Consider the following 21190-nt stretch of genomic DNA (forward strand, 5'->3'; position numbering starts at 1 on the left):
GTAGTCTGCTGATAAATTCAGTGTAAATTAATCGTATGTCCTGATTTTCTTATTAACAATATTGCGGTGAAAACTTTTCCATGACTTGTTAGATCTAATGTGAGACACCTTTATCCCATCCCTTGTGTCATGGGGCTGGTACAAAGCAGTTCCACTGAAGTATCTTTCCACATAAAAGAAGCCCTTATATGTAAACGTGTCATCTCCTCTCTGCCTCTGACCTGGGGGCTACTCTGTGTGCGCAGCTGGAGCAGGGGTTTGAGTCAGGGCTAAGAGAGAGCATTAGAAAACCTAATTATCAGAATAAATTATCTGTGAATATTTTTACTAGCAGGTGTCCTAATCACCATTATTGGCCGATAGCAAAAGACGAGTGAAGACATTTCACTGGTCATGCTTCAGTTCTGGTCAGATACCTGGTGGATGTCTTCACTTCTACAACAATTTGTCCAGTTGACAGATTTAAACTTTGTCTTTTGTTTTGGGTCAGACCTGGACAACTGAGGGATTACACAGACATTATTGGCCCATAATTATTGGTGACGTCTATTATTCTGTGTCCTTACCTTTTCTACTTTGTGAATGGAAAATACAAAATAGGAAAATCGTTTCTCAATCCAAGAATGAAAATAGAAAATAGGGAAATAATCAGTTTTGGTTTTGAAAACCAAACTTTTTCGATCTCACACTGTAAATAAAAATGAACTGGAAGTCTGTAATCCCTCAGTCCAGGTCTGATCCATAGTAAAAAAAAATAAAATTTTATTGTCAACTGGACATTTACATTTTTTGTGAAGACGTTTTTCCGCTCATCCAAGTCGCTTCTTCAGTTCTCCAGAAGCAACTTGTCCAGTTGAATTCAATTTGCTTTTACTCTATATACAGTTTTGTAGTAATTACTTCTCAACACATGGAAAGGACTAATTAAAAACATACAAAAACTATAAAAACGAAAAGCTTTTTAAACGTTTATTAAAAATGTGCAATTTTTTTGAAGAACACAGGCTTTCAGAGACTACATGTACAGACAGCATTGGTCTTCCAAACATGACCGTTTAATTCATATGCTGCAAACCAACATTTTGGCACTGGGCAAAAGAGGCCGGTTTGGTCTTAAGCAAAGTTTACATTTAGTGACTGTGAAACAAGAAGACCTCTTTGTCCATACACATCTGAACACTACAAGCAGGTTTGGTCACATTCACACTTTTCATTCAAGTCTTCTCAAAGTGTATAAAACATGGGTCACACAGTACTCGGTTATAAAATCTAGAAAAATAGATTTTGCCCAAAAATAAGTGGAATGTTTGTTGAGAAGCAGAAAGACTTCTCACATGAGGCAACACGTTGTAAAGCATAGGCAGAATTCAAATATAACATTTAGTGACATAATTATCACAAGAAAAACCCCTTTCATTTAAGAAAAATACCAAATTTGAATAGATCACAATCATAAATAGAGTTCACATTAAATATTCTAATAAAAATCATTTCATACAAATGTCAATAAGATACAATTTGTATCAACAAGAACAAGGGTATGTGGACACTTCGCAAGTGACATGTGAATACAAACATTCTGTTCAGAACTAGAGAATTGGCTCCAAGTGCCTTTTGTTTTACTGTCAGAAACAATAGCTTTGAAAATAGATAAAGATTCACTTAAAGTATTTACGAAATTAGTTGCGTTTAAACAATATTCCATTCCATTTTGATCTTAAAATTCCCACTGCATATAAACTTCAAATTTGACTTTACTAATTGTCATGTGGGCACATGGATGACATATACTTGTTGGCTGAGCATTGGACAGGCTCGCACTGCTAAACATGAGGGTTTGAGTAGGGCTTGGGAGAGATTACTAGATTACTCAAATATGCATGGATGATATCTTTAAAAAAACATGCCTGCAGCATTTTTTTATGAGGGAACAACATTATAACATGTTAGAAAGACATGTTGCATTATTCCCTTTTAAGTTAATTTACTTATTGCGCCTGAAATGCTTTGAAATAACGGGCAGCGCTGAAATAGATCCATCCAAATGTACATGCAGTTATTCACAAGAATCATAACTAAAACAAAACCCTGTGTCTCACCTAAAACATGCATTCACAAAATAAAAGACATTATTAAACACAAAATAAATAATACATTATATAATATCTCTTGAACTGGATTGGTAGTTACTAGTTCAATACCTTCATTTAACTGACATTTTGGAATTTTTGCTTCAACCAACAACAATATCACTGTTGGCTGCTTGATTGACTATTAAAATAACCAAAAGTGCAAAAAACAAAAATAAAGTAACCTATGAAATAACTTAAATAAATTAAACTTAAAATATTTATACCTGATAAACACCCTAAGCATGTCTTCTCTTCATTTAAGAGATACTTAGAATATAATTTAACATTATAATTTCCTGGTCTGAAGTGCTCAAGCAGGCGTATAGGCTGCGTTCACGTTCTAGATTTTTATAATTTGAGATGGTGGGTAAGGGTCTGTGTAACTCTATGGGAGATTTACGTTTTTCAAAGAAATATTCATAGAAATCCACAAATGTTGAACCTTATTATTTGTTAAGGGTTGGGTCCACAAATCAAAGCTGTCATATTCATCTTAAAAACAAAAAAAAAGGTACTGTTGTTAAACTTTGTGCCAGTGTTTTGGCAAAGATATTAACCATAAATCACGTCAACAAATCTGGAATCTGACAGTCAAACAGTAAATCTGTGATGTCACGTGAACGCAACCTATTGGGCTTACATATTTACCGGTTTCCCTTTAAAACACATCTTTAGTACAACAATGGCTTCCATATTTGTGCTTGCCATTTTCCTCCATTTTGCGGACTAGAGAGGTAGAGACATTTCTTATGTAAGACATTGCGATTTGGCCAACAAGATGGCTGCCGCAAGCTCCTGGGCATCCAACATATGAGGGTTTATTGCCATGGCAAGGCGGACCAGATCAGCAGGAAATATCCCACACAGGTTTAAAAACAGCTTCTCTCTCACATCCCGGTACTGGCCCAAAGTGGGGGGCTCCGGGGGCTTCAGGGTGCCCTGAGGAGAGGACAGCCCACCCCATGATGAGCTCCAGGTCTCCTCCTGGGTTTTGCCAAAGAGGTGGTAGGGCTTGTACGGCTGCTGGCCATGTATGTCCCAGTCAGCTTGTGGTGGATCCCTTGGGCTAAACCTCGCACTGGGCAGGGGGGAGTTATACATCTTACAGTCTGGTGCACCAGCCTTCTCACAGGGGTGAGGCCTCCTGTTGTAGCCCTGAAGTGGGCTCAGCTGATGGGCATGCAGAGAGGACATGTGGGGCGTCTTTGGTGGGACACTGTGGAATTCCCCTGGAAACCCTTTTGGTGACATGTAGGTATGGGGGCGGGGCATGAAGCTGTGTTGAGAAGGGGGAGGACTGGGGTAGCTGTGGCTAGATTCAAAGTTGCGTGGTGCACCAAGGGGGTAGGTCTGTGGAGTGGACTGGTGGAGATCAGGGCAGCGGTGCAGAAGATGAGAACCATGAAGGTCCAGAGAAGGTGGATGCTCCTCAAAGCACTCGAAGTTCTGCTGCCTCACCCCAAGGGGGTATGCCTGAGGACTATGGTGGTTTAGCCCAAAGCGGTTACTAAAAGAGATAGAAGAAGAGGGGTCTTCAAAAGCAAACCTTGGCTGTTGCCCATGTTGTTGTGACAGGCCTCTGCAAGTGCTCGGAGAACTTTGGCGGCTGGAAACTGGACTAAGGGCAGAATCAAGGCTGTTTGTCTGAGAGGGACACATAGAGGAGAGTTCTTCAAAGCTGCTGTGAAGTGTGAAGCTTGTGTGGTACCCTGGGGGAGCTTCAGCAATGGACAGGAGGGACCTGTGTGAACCAGCAGAGGAGCTGCTGCTGTACTCCTGAGGAGGCAGGTCCAGAGACTGACCCTGAGGGCTGTGTTGTCTGTGTCCTGCACTTCCTGTTTGAAAGGAGGTAGATTCTTCCGAAGTGAAGTTTGTTTCTAAGCTGTACTGTTTTGGCATGTCCTGAGAATAGATTGGTGGAGTGTGTTCTTTAGGCCTCCCTGTGTACATCGGTGCAGAAAGGTAACGCCTGTGCAAAGAATGTGTCCTCGACCCACAGTCTGAGGTGAAATCAGGGGAGAAGATGTTGGAGCTGCCTTCACTGCTACAGTCTGAAAACAGAGACTCTGCTCTGAGATCTTGGGTCGTGGAGAACTGTTCTGGACAGTCTGGAAACTCCAGACTAAGGCCAGAGTAGGCCTTGACCATAGAGCTGTAGCCCGCCTCAGGGGAGTCACATCTGGGATCTCTCACAGCCTTCAGGCCCTCGCTGCTGTTACTGCCACTGCCCATCAGGTCCCATCTGTCCAGGTTCCCAGGAGAGGCAGGTGCAGGGTAGCCCAAGAAACTACTGCAGCCACTGCTACTACTGCTGCTACTGCCTCTGCGTGACTGGAGCTTCCTGCGCTCTTCACACAGGTCTGTGAGGGAGCCTTGCAGGCTGGAGCATGACTGCTTCTTTGGGGTGCTCTGCCAGGGCTCAGGGCCCTCCTCCTCCTGCACACTTTGACTTGTTCCTGGCAGGGTGTCCTCCACAAGACTTCTAGAGACACTGAAGACTCTGGCACTGGCCCGAAGCTCATCAGCTACTGCTCGCTGTGGTTGGCTGCCCCTCTCTGGGTGGTAGAACTTACACTTGTGTCCATACGTGCACTTCTTCCCTGAGGATACAAGCAAGAGCGGGTTACTACTACAGCTTTGGACAAACTTTTTTTAGATAAAGATGCGTGTATAAAAGTAATTTACCATAAGGACACGGCTGCCTCTTGTTTTCTGGAATGATTGGTCTTTTTCTGAGGAAGTTGTCCAGACTGGGTCCATGGCGTCCCAGTGGGTCATCTGGAGGCATGAACCTGAATGAGAACACAGGTCAGACTTTGGCTTTCATGCCTTTGCCAGGGCATAACAGCAGTAAACTCCAACTGGGCTATGTCTTACTTGTCATTGACAAAAGAGTACATGAGGAGGCGCTCCTCAATGAACCTCTTCCACTCGGGCTTCTCATTGGCCAGGTCGCGGTAGTTGTCATTGGAGACAATGATGCCATCCGACTCGTAGGCCAGTTTGACAATGAAGCGGTCATCGTAGCAGACCACGCGCCTGCCCTGCACCCGGCGAGATGGAGTGAACACCAGGATCTTCTGCTTTTCTAGGCGACGCAGGATCTCCTGCTCTGTGAGGGCAGACAGACACCAGTGTTCAGAGGTGAGTCAATCTGAAGCCACGGATTCCTCGTTTCTATCTCCCATTATCTCTCTGTCATACTGAGCCACCGTTACTGTTACCTTTGCAATCAACCAATCTCCTCTCAAATAAACATTCAGTTGAATGCACCCTATCTCCAGTCCTTCTTACTGTATTAGCTACAACAAAGAAGGTGAGTTAATTGTGAAATCATCCTGCCGATCTGGAGACTTGGTCCTGTTTAATGCAGCTCTGCACCCACCTGTTTATTCATGTAATTTTGGTCATATACTCTGGGACACTTTGTTTCTGACTCAATATTTTGAGTAGAAATTATTTAAAAAATTACACTAATTGGGTCTGTGCACAACGGTAGCTGGTTAGTTCTAATCAGAGGGACTGATTGCAGTAATGTAATGTCTATAAGGTTTTTGCCGAGTTGTGCTAAAATACATATACATAATAAATATACATAATAAATACATTCTGACGGATCAGGCAGTGGGCAGGGAGCTGCGGGTGGATGTCACTGACAACGTGTTAAACACTTTGCAAATGCGATGAAAACTTCACCCTAGGACACTTCTGCTTAGGAAAAATAGGAGGTGATCATGGGTGTGCTTCCAGCTCCATCAACTCCAATTCACTTTACATTGAAAAATTTTCACCCCTCTCTTTATAACTGCTGCAGTGACTCCCGTCATTTTACCCTTAAAATATTCATATTAACCCCCTTTACATCAACATGAGCAAACGACGTGGTGCAGTTTTCAGGTGCAACTTCACCTTAATTTAAGCCATGGTTGAAGACCAGGATTTCTCCTCTTTTCAACCAGGTTGAATTTTGTTTTAGACCTTGTTGAAATCTGGTGGTACTCTGAAAGCCAAATAAACACTTAATGGTAATGAGAATAAGTTAATAAATGTGTCTCCCTTGATCACATCACTGACTCCACTCTAGTGGAGAGGGTAAATGGAGGGTGATTGGACAAACAGAAACTCTCCCACTGACATCTGAAAGTACAAATGTCTAAATGTTTAAGTGTTTTATGTCATTTATTTTAGTTGTTTTAGATTTCAAACAAAAATGTAAATAAATATTAAAATTATATTTTGAAAAAGTTGTGATGGGTAAAGTAGTGTTACCGGTGATGGGTGCATCGGGCCGGGACTGCTCTTTCCTCCAGGCGGGAACAAAAACTGTGATGTCACGGTGACCACGCTCCAGGAACCAATCAACAGCCAGCTGGATGCCCTGGCATGAGAACACTTCCTTGTTTCCATGACTGCGAGCAAAAAACGTTGGAGATCAGAATGAATGTCAATACTGTAAAAATGCGCTTGTGTTACTAAATAATAAATCAAAATAGCACTATAAAAATTCTAGATAAAAATTCCTCAAAAATTAAACTTTTTTCTTTTCTTTTTTTTTTGCAATAAACTCATGTAATTGAAGGAATGTAAGATAGATATGTTAAAGGCCACACTGTAGAACATTCCAGTCAAAGCAATAGCAGCTCCATGGAGAGAATCAGGGGGCAGACCCATCAGAAAAGTTATATTTTGCAGTTTTTTTGAATATGGTTAAACTTTTATTGAAAATCTCAGGTACAGTTTAAAAAAATGTCTGACTAGTTGATTCATTGGAAAAATATTTTGCTGTTTAAGCATCTTCCAAAACAGTAATTAGTTTTTCCTGGCATGTAATGTTTGTGCATGTTTAATTGCATCTTTGTATTGTATTTTGCATGCTTCTTTTAAAAGTGCCCTATGTAACTTTTCTGGTGAGAGGTCCACCATATGATTGGAACTTTTAGGTAAAGCAGTAGAATCTGAATTGAAGCACAGTATTGCAGCGTTCTGGTGTAAGGAAACATGCCGAATTACTTCTTGTCATTTATTTGCTGAACAGGAGGGCTACTGTAGGCCGTAAGCTACACCAAAACAAGAACAAACAAACAGCAGTCTCAACTCAGCAGAGCCAGTAACTGATGAATCAACTCATTGGCATAGGAACCAAGTTTTACATACAAAAGCAGTTACATTAACAACAACAAGAACACCAAGAGGTGTCAACCCTGTACTAAACACAAAATATCAGATGATAAGGCCTACACCAATCTATTTTGCATTTATTCACTCGCATGTGTTTTTATTTAAAAGATGCCTTGAAAAGCTTTCATTCTTACTATGAACAGGGCCACTTCACCTGACCTGTAACTTGATTTTCTCCATGGAGATTTAAGTTTAATGTTATTGTGTGGAACATTCCAACCAAAGTAAGAACATCTCCATGGAAATAAGGCTAACCAGCACATGTGGCAGAACCTCAACCAGAGACCTTAGTAGTGTCGCTGCAGTAATTTTTGCAATTATAATATTGTATTTTAAACTTTGAATTATGTGTCCCTACTCTACATACATTAAATATGAATCTTGAATCAGTTTTGTGTTATATGAAAAAAGGCCCTCACCTCATAGCAACATTACTGCCATCTATCACCACAGGCCGCAGGTTGTCCTTGTCCTCTGTCCACTGGGCGGGGCACGGCGAGAGGCAGGGGTGCAAAGGCGACAGAGGCAACAGGGGCAGAGCTGCAGTGGACCCCCCTGCCAGGACCTGGGACTCAGACTTAGTCCCGAACTTCACCAACTCACCCAGAATGTCATTGGTGAGCGCGCCTGGCCCCAGCTTCCTGAGCACCAGCCGCACCTGCTCTTCTGGGTAGCCCAGTTTGAGAGCGAAGTCAACCTGGGAGCGCTGATCAGCAGGGGGGTCAGAGGAGGAAGAGCCCGGGTCATCCTCACTGTCACTAAAAGTGACCTCACTGCTGACCCCAACACATGCCTCCTAAAGAACCATATGACAGGAGATTACCATTATATCTGCAAATGTCCTCAAATCCTCCCAAAATCTCCAGTTTATTTATATAACTTTACACCAGGCACTGTTTGGTAAACAGGGCCGGCCCTAGTTTTCAGGGGGGCCCTAAGCTGAATTTGTCTCTGGGGCCCCTCGCAGCAGATGCCTCCTGGCTCAGCTATTGGTGATTCACATTTGACAACATTATGACATCCAAAATGTCACAACTACAACAGTCACAAGAACAGTAGACAAACATATAAGGGAGGTCAAGACTTTTTAAATTTTAGACCAGTTTCTGGTGGATTTTAATGTGTTCCAGTTGGTGACAGTGGGCTTACATTTTCATTATAAAGGGTCCTTGTGTAAACACAGAGCTGCCCTCACCTCTGCCCGGCTCAAGCAGCAGCAGATATTTAGCTACTATACATATAAAACAAATGTTTGAGAGGGATATTTAGGCTGCTGTAAACACACCAGCCCTGTGTCCAATAAAACCTGATATATTATTTTCAATATAAATGTATGTGCTCTTGGGGGCCCTCTGGTGGCCTCGGGGCCCTAAGCAGCTGCTTAGTCTGCTTATAGTCTGGTCCAGCCATGTTGGTAAATATAGCTGAAGTAAGGAGTTGAAGTATAAGCTATTAATTTCACATTACATTTGTTCATGTATTAACTACAGAAGCTCCTGACAGTGTCATCTTTTTTTCATCCAATTAGGCACAATTTTACTAAGAATCATGGGAAACCACCTGCCTACACTACCAGACACTTGATTCTCTGTCATTGCATTATCATTAGTCACATAAAAAACAAACAGTAGACAGAGATTAGAGAACTATAAGGAAACAACTTCTTGACACTATCCCAGACAGTCATTTCTGTGTCACGGTGCAATATCACAGTGGCAGAAAGGACCAAGCGGACAAGGCTAAAAGTTGGATGGATAAGACGCATTTTAAGTATTCAAATCTTTCACATTTTTCCATCTTTAAAATCTATGCACATGGCCATGCACAGCATTAAGGTCCTTGAGGCCTCTGTATTTTTCCAGATCAACTTCTACTCATAAAGAGTAGTTTATTATGTTTGTTTGTGTGAGTGGACTATTTTAATTTGTACGTGATCCGCGAGCGTCTCTAGTCTATATGTAGGTCCAACATACAGACTCCTACATTGTAGGAGGATGGGCACAGAACATTTCAGCGGAGAGGACAGGGCAGATACTAAGAAATCAAAAAGTCTAGGAATAGTTAAGAACTTATAAAGATGTTTTACGCCACACAAGCCTTTAGTCACTTTTTATTTTTGACAATCCATTTCTTAATCACACACTCATGAGCTTTTAAACAGCAGTAGAAATAATACGTCTGTAATCAATAGAGTTTCTGCGACAAAGGCCTTTTTTTTTTTTTACATTTAGGGGGATAGCAGATGTAACTGACCTCCACTGTTTCTGTATTAGCTCCAACTGCTCCCTCAGGTGTGGGTGGTCTCTCGGGTGCTGCGTTGGGTGGTTCATTGGGTGCTCTACTGGGCTCTCCCTGGGGTGCTCTTTGGGCCCCGGGCACGTGCAAGTACTCCAGCTCCAGGATGTGGCCTGTCCCATCCCTCTGGTCCTTCAGGCCCATCAGCCCCCTCACTCATCCAGGCTCCAGCTGTCACAGCTTGGACCCAGGGGCCGCTGTGGGGACCACCCTCCAAGGCTAGGCTCGAGCTGGCTCAGAGAGAAGGGGGAGAAAAGGGGGAGAAAAGGAGAGAGTTAACATCCTCTATCACACTACATAATGCTACAGTCATTACAGAGGGATTCATCAGGGTCCTATGCACCAGACTCATGCCATTAACAGCAAATGCATGTATTGCATGTTTGGTGTGTGTGACTGTAAAAACACAAGTGAGCATGTGAATGTATTTCATGTATGAAATACATTCATCCAAATAGGAGGTTAGCATTCTTTGCAATTAAATATAGTCTGCCATTTGAAATGATTTAAAAATGTTAATAATAATAACTGTTCATTATGATGCTTATCAAGCCTCGCAAACAACTACATTGTAGTCATTATTCATTCACTGCACACTCCCACACGTGGCTACTTCTGTAGCCACAGCTGCCCTGGGACATACTGACAAGAGAGTGCCAAATGAAATGGTCAGTGGTCACATATACATAACCCTTTTTATCTTGAAGGCACAATAACCCTTTTACATCAAGGAACCACTCACACACTCATTCACACACACCCATGAACTCAGTCACGGGTGACAAGATGGGTTAAGTGTCTTGCCCAAGGACACAAAAACAAGCCCTGATCTGTGGGAGCTGGTCAAAGTGTGGGCCAATCTAACTACTCTATCAACAATGTTTATGTTGGGAGAAGGATTTGAACTCCCAACCTTTGTATCAGAAGACAAGAACTATATCAGCGGAATGACCTACTGCACATCAGCCCCTCTGACCACCACCAATGAAATACACATCACATTCACACTAGACATAGTGAGCAGTGTCTTGCTCAAGAACATAACAACAAACTGCACAGGTTTGGGCAAGGTTTGAGGTGCCGACCTTCTTTGGCGGATGATCTAACCATTAAGCCACAAATCAAATCTTTGGTTCCGAAAATGTCCAAAATTACAATACAAAGAAAGCTAAATACCCGTGCTAATATTAGCAAAGGAGGGCACTGGAAAAACAGTTAGGTGCAGATGCTGTGTAAAGGTGAGCAATGTTCTCCGGTGCTCTGGTAGTTTCTGAGGAGGATTACTGCAGACAAAAGGCCAGTGTGATGTCCCTTTAAAACAATGTACCAGGAACAGCCATAGGACATGAGCAGGTCTCACTCACAGCAGGTCGGTCTACAGGTCCTTCAGTCAAATGCTACAGAATGTGCCTAAACATCCCATGCCTGCAATTGAACTGAATCAAAATTTGAATGCAATCACAAAGGTTGCAGTTTCTGAAGTACCGCAATTTCCTTCACAAACAACAAAATCTTCTGCCTTATTCTGCGTAAAACTGCTAACTTTGTATTTTAGATCTGTACAACCATGTTCTGAAATGTGATTCTTGTATTTGTTTGTCAGTTCACACATGTGAATTATGAACAGGACCCTATTAGTAAAAAAACACAAATTATAAACCTAATCGCAATTGCAATACTCGTCAGAAATATCCTAATTAGATATTTCCCCCAAATTGTTCAGTCCTAGGTCCAATCCAGAGGACGCTGCCACATGGGACTATGACGTCTACCATGTTCTCTTGTGTTTGTGTCCGTCAGATGCCTCAGGTCTGCAGATTTAACACTAAATGCGAGGTGGTATAAGAGAAGGTAGTGAGCAGCAATGCAGTGTCTGAGTGAGTGGATAGGTTCCTTCAACCACATCTTCTGTAGATGCATATCACTGATGACCTGTTCAGGTGTATATTCAGAAGATGTATCTCAGAACATTGTTTAAATGTATTAAGTCTCATCTTAGACTGACTTTAACCCCAATTTAGGTCTCATATGGCAGTGTTTAAAACTGGTATGTTTGGAAAGTAAAATGTTATCTTGGGTGGTACTTGGCACAATAAGGTTTGAGATTAAGGTTTGTTACTATGGTTCTATTATTTCAAAGAGTGCACAGTAAGTAAGGATGCAACATCACCGATATACTGTCATACTGAAAAGTACAAGGCAGTGAGTTATGTCTCATGCAAGGAACAAGAATAGTCATAGAACATCCAAACAAATAGTAATTCCTCTACACAAGCATGACCCAAATACTACAAATGGAACAGTGAGTATTGTTGCATCCTCTAGAAATATTTTAATTAAAGAAATTCAACTAAGTTGTCACGTGTTGCATGGTGCTCTCCTTGTAGAAAGTTACAGCTCTGAGATGAGGTCAGTCCATAAACCTGCTGTAAAGTGCCTGCTCTGTACGAGATGCCACCGCAGCAGCAGCAGCCTGGGTAACCCGGTCTGCACCACAAAAGCAGGAGGGGGTCGGGGGTCAGGGGTCACAGGGAGAAGTGTGTCTGGCGTGCCGTCCTCAACAATGCAGCTGCCTCCCAATCTGTCCCCAGTGATGGGACCATTGTTCTGTGGCGGCGCAGCCAAGCAGACAGAACACCATCCCAGGCCCCCACCCCTCTCCACTGAGACCCTCTCTCCCTCAGGAGGGAGTTTCCCCAGTGGACCCCCTGCCTCCCTTCCCCACACTGAGAGGGAGTCAGCACTAATGACACAGCAGTCTGAGTGTAGATAGTGAATGTGTGGATGAGGCCAATATCCTTAAATATGCAAAAGGAAAATCCGCAAATGAAACCGATCATTTATTCTAGTGACAAGGTCCATTCTGAAGGCGTATTTTGTGTATTGTTATTTATCCTGCATACTTTTACTACTTTTTCACTCAACTTCTGTACTTCTGTAGGGCTGTTATTTCTGACTTCTAAGTGTCCAAACTGAACACTCTCTTGCTGAAAGTGGTTGGGACCTATTGGGACTAGGTCTGTCACGATAAATGCTATATTGACTTATCTTTCAATATATGTTTGATGGAACAATCATTTTTGGTGATCAATATTTATTGTGGGGACTTTTTCTTAGTACTAGTCGGAAACATTTTGTTATTTTTCCTGTTCTATCATTAGATTTGACCTGAAGAGTGTTGTATAAATAACTTCTATGACTCATTATAGATACAACCTAAATACTAAGGAGTCCCATTCTGCTATTTACTTATTGAAGTTTGCATAATATGGTTAATAACACATTTAGAATAGGCAGGCCTAATTGGAATGTTCAACACTCCAAACTGATTGGTCAAAGAGTCACAACAGCAGAACAAGTCGAAAAATTAAACTTAAAATTAAACTTTAAAAAAAAGAAACTTAATTCCAGTTGAGAGAAAAGCAGAGATATTTTCTGTATTTTCACTAAAATAGGCCGAAGGACGCCTGCCGGCATCGCCATGTTTGTTCTGGTTTGTTTGGGCGCTTCACCTTTGGCTCCACCCAAACCTCAATGCTGCTCTGTGATTGGTCTGAACATTTGGTTAACCAGGCAAGCACAACAATAAAGTCAGTCCAGATGGACCCTTGCAAGTTTGTGAACACACAAATTTTACAAGCACCATCTTGCTGACCAGATTATAGGGCTGCAGAATCTATCGCAATATTGATATTATAATCATATCATACTGGTTTGAATTTAACTGAACTTAAAATACTGTTATGGCAATACAAAACATGTTATCTAATCATCATCTAATCTAATCTCTGTCTATTAATGAACCTGTAATCTTCTTCTGAAGCCACAGATGTCCTGAGGCACCATCACCAATGATGAAAAATCAACCTCACACTTTCACGAGGCATGATAGTATGGTAGTGATGTGTAGAGCTGACAGTCAAAGTTCACAGTGTATTGTGAAAGTGCTGTTATAAAATATACATTGTGGCTATTAAACCTGAGTGGAATGTCCCGGGGTTTGTGGTAAAGAGGAAGTGGGTTTGGTCTCACAGGGAAGTGCTCCTGAAAGAGGGAAGAGCAGAGATGTCACATGACCCCACATCACGTCTGAACACTGTACACCACTCTACACTGCTCCACACACTACACTGAATATGTCACCGAGTTATTATTAGATCACTAACGACATGTCCTGTGCTGTGTGTTAATTCATCAACTAAAAGAGGATGTGACCTGGTGCTGACAAAAGCTCTTAAAATTATTAAAATCTTGCATAACAAATGGCTAGGTTCACAATACAGAAAGTACAAGCACTACTAGTATAACAAGTATTTGTAAACTGCATCTTCAGAAGTGAAAAGCTAGATTAAACTGTCCAGTCACTCCCAAAATTCCAGACAACTCACTTCCTGTATTCTCATTTCTGCTGTTGTTCAGATAAATCCTTTTTAATCTAAATAACACAATTAGTCGACCAATACAAATGTTGGGTGACCAAGACTCCATTGTCGGAATAAACAACCTTTTATAGTTTTAAGGCTAATGAAGCCTTTTGTCACGTAGGGTTGGCTTTTGACTTGACAAGACAAGGTAGAGCAGTGGCTAAGTGGCTAGCACGCATTCTTTACAGATAGAACATTCTGGGTCAGATCCTCGGGCCTTTCTGTGTGGAGTCTGCATGTTCTCCTTGTGTCTGGGTGGATTTTCTCCGGACACTCCAGTTTCCTCCCATCAACCAAAACATGCACAATGGGTCAAATGTTTATGTTTATTTATTAAATATGGGACAGTGCACATTGATCAACATGTGTTAGTACAGCATGTAAAAGTGCCAGAGTTAGCCATGCAGGCTAATTTTCATCCGTAGTCCCATTGGCAAATCAAATTAAGTAGTCCTGACAAAGACTAGCTCAAGATCTGAAGAGGTCCCCAAGCACTGCACGGCAGTAGCTCACTGCTCCTGACAGGCTGGCCTCCCCAGATTGATTGAAAGATGCAGAGAATGGATTTCCCTCACAAGGGATCAATAAAGTATACCTTACCTTACATTTCAGCTGTGTTTGAATTGATCTTAAAAGTAGAAATGGTGCCTAACATCAGAAGATTAAAGATTTAAATCCTACCCTAGCCAGGTCATACTGTTGTCCTTGAGCAAGACACTTCAGCTATCTTACCTGTGTGAATGTGTGAGTGTGATGGTGCCATTTTGACAGATTAACAGCCATGTTTTTCATCAGTCAGGCCCAAGGACCAATGCCAAAGATCAGGAAATGAAGCATGCAATATACAGGCTTTATTCATCAATTTTTATTATTATTATTTTTATTATTATTATTATTATTATTATTATTATTATTATTATTATTATTGCTATTATTATTATTATTATTATTATTATTATTATTATTATTATTACTACTATTATTATTATTATTATTATACTGTATCAAAGACAATCAAGTTTCAAGCTCTGAAATTGTTTTAAAAGAGATGGCAGAGTTGTATTCCTCTTACACAATAAATGTCTTTTCTGAGCACAGCTGTACCTGGGAGATGTGAGGAGAGTCAGACTGATCTCATTGACCTGCACCATTCACAAAACAACACACACACTGGGGGGCGAGGCAGGTTTAGTGTCTTGCCCAATGACACAACAGCAGTAGAGTTGATAGTTTCTGTATTTCTTCCTGAGGGAAATTCATTTCTCTTCATTTGACCCATCCTTCAATGTTGTTTTGAGCTAGTCCTGGTCAGGGCTGAAGTATTTCACCTATGGCACATGTTTTGGGTTGATAGGGGAAACTGGAGTCCCCGGAGGAAACCCACCCAGACACAGGGAGAACATACAAACTCTACTCAGCTGTGAGTGGAGAGTGCCAGCCACTCAGCCACCATGCCGATGGTATCACAACTACTGTTTTTTTTAAATCATTGACAGAGAGAAATAAAAAAATAGAGTCTTTTAGCAGTGGGCGGAGACAGGGGGTAGGTGAACACAAACATTTTCTGAGCACTCAAGCCTCAAATGAAAGACAATACGGGATTACTCAAACAACAAAACACAACTTCAAGCAAGCTAATGATGAGAGAACACTGTTATAATATGTTTTGTGCAGTGGCAATTGTAATATGGTAAAATGCTAATATCTTAACACACTGGTTCACTCCCTGTGCCTACCCCACTCTAAAGCGTGAATGGGGAGGGGATGGAGGCTGGGTGGGGGGTGTATTTATCCGGGCAACAGATGCTCTGGTGGAGGCCTCAGGGGACCCCCCCACCACCACCACCACCCACTCCCCTTCCCCCCTGGCTATTCCTGTGCAACTGGTGCTGCTGCAGTCGGTCAGTCACCCACATATCTACACTGCCAGGTGACCCCCTCCCCACACACCCACAATTATGCACCTAACCCACACCCTCTAGCCCAAACTGTGACCTTTGACCTGTGGGGTGCTCCGTCTGGTCCCTGCTCACCTCCTGTCTGTGCATTTTCATATTCAGGTTTTATTAATTGATTTGCTCATGGGTTATCTTCATCTGTGGAGGTGGAGAAGTCGAATTCGCAACCACAGCATAAAAAGTTCAATACTACGTTTTTCCAACCAAAAATTTGATTCAGAATAGTTATTAATCTAATCCACAAGAGGAATTACTTGGACAAAACTAGATTCAAAACCAGAATATGCATAACAACAATTTTGTAACAAAGAGCAAGTAGAATAGTTACGCCTACTAATTTAAATCAAACATAAATAAAAGTATAAATAAGAAATTAATTTGAGTAATAGCCTAAACTTAAGAATATAACTTTTTTGATAATTAAAAAAATATGGAACCATTTATTAAAACCGTGCGTAAATAATATAAGCAATTATTTAATTTCAGGCCTACTTTTATTATTATTTATTATTTTATTTATTCCTGGGCAGCGAAAACCTAGATGCAGTTGTATTTTTAAACTTTACGTTATTGTTAAGTTGTTGTCAAAGGATCCAGGAGCAGCGGAGATAAACGACACTCACCAGCTGCTTGTGACGAAGACTCAGCCGGTGTCAGATCCACTCCGCTCGGGTTTCACTCCATCAGTCACCCCCGGGTCCGGATAACGCGTGCCAAATGCCACAAACTCCACTTAAAGTCTAAATAAAGGGGTAGAATCCCGGTTTGCGTAGATCCTAGTTCCAAAGAGAGGAGGAAAACGATTTTTGAAGCCGGGGGGTAGTCCTCTTCTTTGGGTTACGCATAAACTGAGGACACGGATCCACGCGCTGCGCCAATTCTCCCCCCCAGGGCCCGCCTGCTGTCCAATCAGAGAGAGAGCCGGGGCGGGTGGCCAATAGGGAGGCAGAGAAGGGACTCGCATAGGAGGATATAGGGAGAGTGCAGGGGTGAGAACAAAAAGTGAGTCTATATGGAAATTACTGAGCATGTTTGAAATGTGTCAGTGAGTAGAATGGCCAAAATCTGCACAAGTAAGAGTAACAAACGTCAAAGTACTCAAGTAAATGTAGACCTGCAAAGTGGACCAAGAAATTACTCACGCAAGACTGAATGTAATATCTGATTTATGATGCAATTTGAAGGACAAAACATTAAATCATGTGCAAAATCTGGTATTTTCAAAGGCTAGACAGAAAAAATAGACAGACTTAATCATATCTAAAGGAGCGATGCAAGTAACACAAATGCTCAAATCATTTCATATTGTCAACATAAAGCTTTTGTCACTTTAGACTCACTCACAGGGGGAAGAGGAACCACAGCTTTTACTAAAGTAAGAGTACTGTTACACTGTGCTTTATATTTCTCAAGTAAGAGTACTGATATACAGAAAAAGGGTGAAAAATAGGGTGTGAGGATTGGACAGGCACAGTGAGAACAAGATGCAATATTTGATTACTACAGCAACAATAACAATGTAATTCTAGACAATCGACACAAAAAGTTCAGTTGAATTCAAACTAAACTGAGCGTCCAGTTAAACTGCAACTAGACAAACTGTTAAACTAAATACTTGATGGTACACATAACTGTCGCCTGCTTGTCTCCATGTAGATGGCATTGTTTTGCCTGGAATGTTCCACAGTATGGCATTAATCTTAGCTATAATACATTTGTTCAATTTCAGATCAATTTATTGAAAAAACAAACAAAACAAAAAAAACAACGTTTCTTACTGTATTCAGGCTTGCCTCTCAACAGATCTGACCTGTAAGTTGGACTGGTGCTGTAATATACTGCACCTTTAAAGAAGGGGTGTTATTGTTAAAAATAATCCATGCTTGAGTAATTTAGCGATCTGGGAAAAAGTCACATGGTGGGGCTTTAACGGGACAGTAGGCTGTTGGTATCTCTCATTGAAATTTGTCCTCTGCATTTGACCCAATTTTCAGTGTTTCTTGGGAAACCAGTTGAGAGCAGCTCAGCCTTCAGGTTTGTAATAGTTCAATTATTGTGAATAGTTAAAATCCACAGATTGGAGTGTACAGTTAAAGCATGTATCTGTGTAATAATAATAACACACTGCATATAATGGTGATTTCTGCAGTATATGCCGAAATGTGAACCACTTTTGGAACGAGCCCGTCTCTGTCTGTTACAGTGTGCAGAATCAATGCATTCCAATGAAATGTATTATTTATCTGTGTGTACTCTTAGTGCGGAGTCATTTTATCAGTGACCCCCCTCCCCTCCCTTCTCAAAGTAAGCCCACTGTCCCGGGACCACAATAGACCACAATAGCAGGTGGGGGAGGGGGTTGCAGCAGCTGCTCTCAGTTTGTACAACACAACAGCACAAGAGGAGCGGGCCCAGTACAGAGCCCTGTGGAACACCTGGCTGCTGACGCTAACGGGACAGAGGGGGAGAAGGAGGTAGAGGGGCGGAGGGAGAGAGATGGGGTGGGGGTGGTTCCAGCCTCACATGGGGGTTGCTCTCATTATAAGCATCACTTTTACCCTTTGGATGATGTTACAAGTGAGAGTTATTAATTTGCTGTTTCCTTGTTGTTTATGGTTAGCGTGCATTAAATTGCCTAAAATGTTGTGAATTGTAAAGTAAAGTCATCTTGGTAATCAGTGTTGGTCATGAAAAAAACATTGTTTGATCTTGAGTTTTCAAGGCGGTGCTCTGCTTGCTTGAAGCATGTTGTCATGGAGATATGTTGGGTAATCAGCTGTTTGGGGTGAATGATGCACGTGTATGTGAACAAGACTGACCGAAAAGTGACGTAAACAGAACTAAATCTAGTACGCACTGGGGTTGGCCCAGAGAGTGCAGTAATGTGAGAAAAGGACCTCAGAGAGGCCCAAACACGGGCCCTGGACTGTCCAGTTAAACAGCTGCATGTTCTGTTCATTTCCTCATATCAGAATGAACACAACTCTGTCAAGAGAAAGGAGAAAGGAAAAGAGGAGAGCGAATGGAGGGAAGGAGGGAGGGAGAGAGAGTGAGAAAGAGAAGAGAGGGAGCAGGTGAAAGATGGAGAGAGGAAAAGTAAGAGAGCAATAAAGGGAGTGAGAGGGAGAAAGAGAGGAAGAAAAAAAGTGATAGGAGAAAAAGAAAAAAAGAGAGAGGAGGGAGAGATGAGGGTCTGGTCGTGCTAACTCCAGCTGGCCCATACCAGCACATGGTGCATGTGCCTGGAGGGGTCATGGGGGTCAGCTCAGGCCGCGTGCCCCAGGTCACTGAGGGAGCACCCCCACCGCACCCCCCACCTGCTGTGAGAGAAGCACCCCCACCCGCTGTGAGTGAGAGCGGAGTGTGTCTGCTGTCACAAGGGAAGAATCACATCAGTGTTGTCTATGTGTCTATATGAAAAACATGGAGCCACTGTATTATTTCTGAAAATGGACATGTTACATAAAACTATAATTATAACCTATAAAATTAGGTTGTAATTTTTGTGAAACAGGAAGTGTGCTGTTACCATATTAATGTTTGTCAGCATTAGTGTGACGCAAAACCCCGCACTGGTCCCTGAGAGTTGTGAAATTTTTAGGTTAAAAGTACACTGTGTAATGTTTATGGTGGAGGGTCCACTGCCTGTTTGTCTCCATGGGGATGTTATTGCTTTGTGACAAGTGGAATGTTCCACATGGTATTATAATGTATTGACAGTTATAGGTATTTTATTGCTCTAAATACCTTGAAAAATATGCATTCTTACTGTGAGTGGGCTTCCCTCTCCACAGATCTGACCTGTAACTAGGCCTGATGGCGTTACTTACTTGACTCACTGCAGATAAATATGTTTAATGTCACACTGTGGAACATTTTAGGCAAAGCTGATGGACCCTTCATGAGAAAAACTAGTGCACCTTTAAGGTTAGATAAGTAGTGACTATGGTTAAGGATAAGATCAGTCTTTGGAAAATGAATGGAAGTCAATGTAAGGTCCCCCAGAAGCAGGGAAACCCAACGTGTGTGTGAGTCAGAGCAGGTGTGAGCGAGTGTGCCAGGTCAAAGGTTACATCAGCACAAAGACCCACAGCAGTCCCCAGCTGCCGGGCCAAACGCCAGGCCCCTCCCCCAGGCCCCCCTACCCCGAAGAGACCCTCCCCCGGTCGGGCTGCCTGAATGGGAGCGTGCCTCTGCCCTGTGTGCCTGTGGTCCCTCTGGTATCCCTCCCTTATGCCCCCCCTGTGTCCTTCCAGTGTGCTCTTCATGTCTGGACCCTCCACAGGCCAAAGGGGAGAGGGCGACGAGGACGTACACACCTCATTTACATACTGTCGGTAGGAGACTGGGATTAAAAGGGCAAGTGCTGACTCAGCTCCAATAACTTTTGACTTTTCAAGTTTTTCGAACTATGACTCAGTTTAGTAAAATAATAAAATAAATAACTCTAAACAAAACTGTTTTTTTTTTGTAAAATCCTAAATATACTACATGTTAAGTCACTAGCAACCCAGGTTCAGTTGTGACTTGTACCTTTTTTGAAACTGTACAAGCGCAGGCTACACACAGTTCTTTTAATGCAAATGCTCAGAAACAGCTGTAAATATAAAGTCTTTATTAAGAGTTCTTTTAATGCAAATGCTCAGAAATAGCTGTAAATATAAAGTTTTTATTGTGAGTCCAAATTCATAAAACATCTGAACACAGTATATTGAGTTTGCATTCATGTTTGCAGTCTGGAGCAACAACTCATGCAAACAAGAGCACCAATCCAATAAAAACATTGTAACAGAAATATGAAAATGGAATCAATAACATAATAAAATGCTTCAGCAACAAGCTACAAAAGTCCTCTGTCTGCTGGGTTTGTTTTCTCATATCTAATAATATAACACAGAGAGTCAATGTGGAAGAGCATCTCGTACAAAAATAAATAAATAAATAAATAGCAGTAGCAGTAGAATGATAATCTGAGTTTAAAATGTTCTCCAGGTTTAAAGGTGCATCATGAAACGGCGTCAGCTACCTACCTGTCTCCATGGACATGTTATTGCTTTGAAGACGAACTGAGAATTAGATAAAAGCCCAAGTAGAGCATGTCCTGTATGTTGTTGGTTAAAAGGGGGACACATGGATTTATGTGGGAGGGGGGAAAGAGAGGACAGGGGTCACAAAAACTCAAACTCATCCACCCTTTCCTTGG

At 41.9% G+C, this 21190-nt stretch overlaps 1 protein-coding gene across 1 annotated transcript; it reads right to left on the minus strand.

Moving 5' to 3' along the window:
- Positions 1 to 1776: 1776 nt before the first annotated feature.
- LOC117388908 (probable ribonuclease ZC3H12C) lies at positions 1777 to 16810 on the minus strand. The gene is made up of 7 exons (XM_033986463.2): positions 16611 to 16810; positions 9564 to 9835; positions 7730 to 8106; positions 6402 to 6541; positions 5010 to 5244; positions 4818 to 4924; positions 1777 to 4732 (listed from the first exon to the last, which is right to left on the minus strand). Exons 2-7 carry the CDS (start codon positions 9747 to 9749, stop codon positions 2880 to 2882), a joined length of 2898 nt encoding a protein of 965 aa, XP_033842354.1. The 5' UTR covers positions 9750 to 9835; positions 16611 to 16810; the 3' UTR covers positions 1777 to 2879.
- Positions 16811 to 21190: the final 4380 nt, after the last annotated feature.

This window comes from Periophthalmus magnuspinnatus, chromosome 21 (assembly GCF_009829125.3).
Source record: "Periophthalmus magnuspinnatus isolate fPerMag1 chromosome 21, fPerMag1.2.pri, whole genome shotgun sequence".
Taxonomy (NCBI): domain Eukaryota; kingdom Metazoa; phylum Chordata; class Actinopteri; order Gobiiformes; family Gobiidae; genus Periophthalmus; species Periophthalmus magnuspinnatus.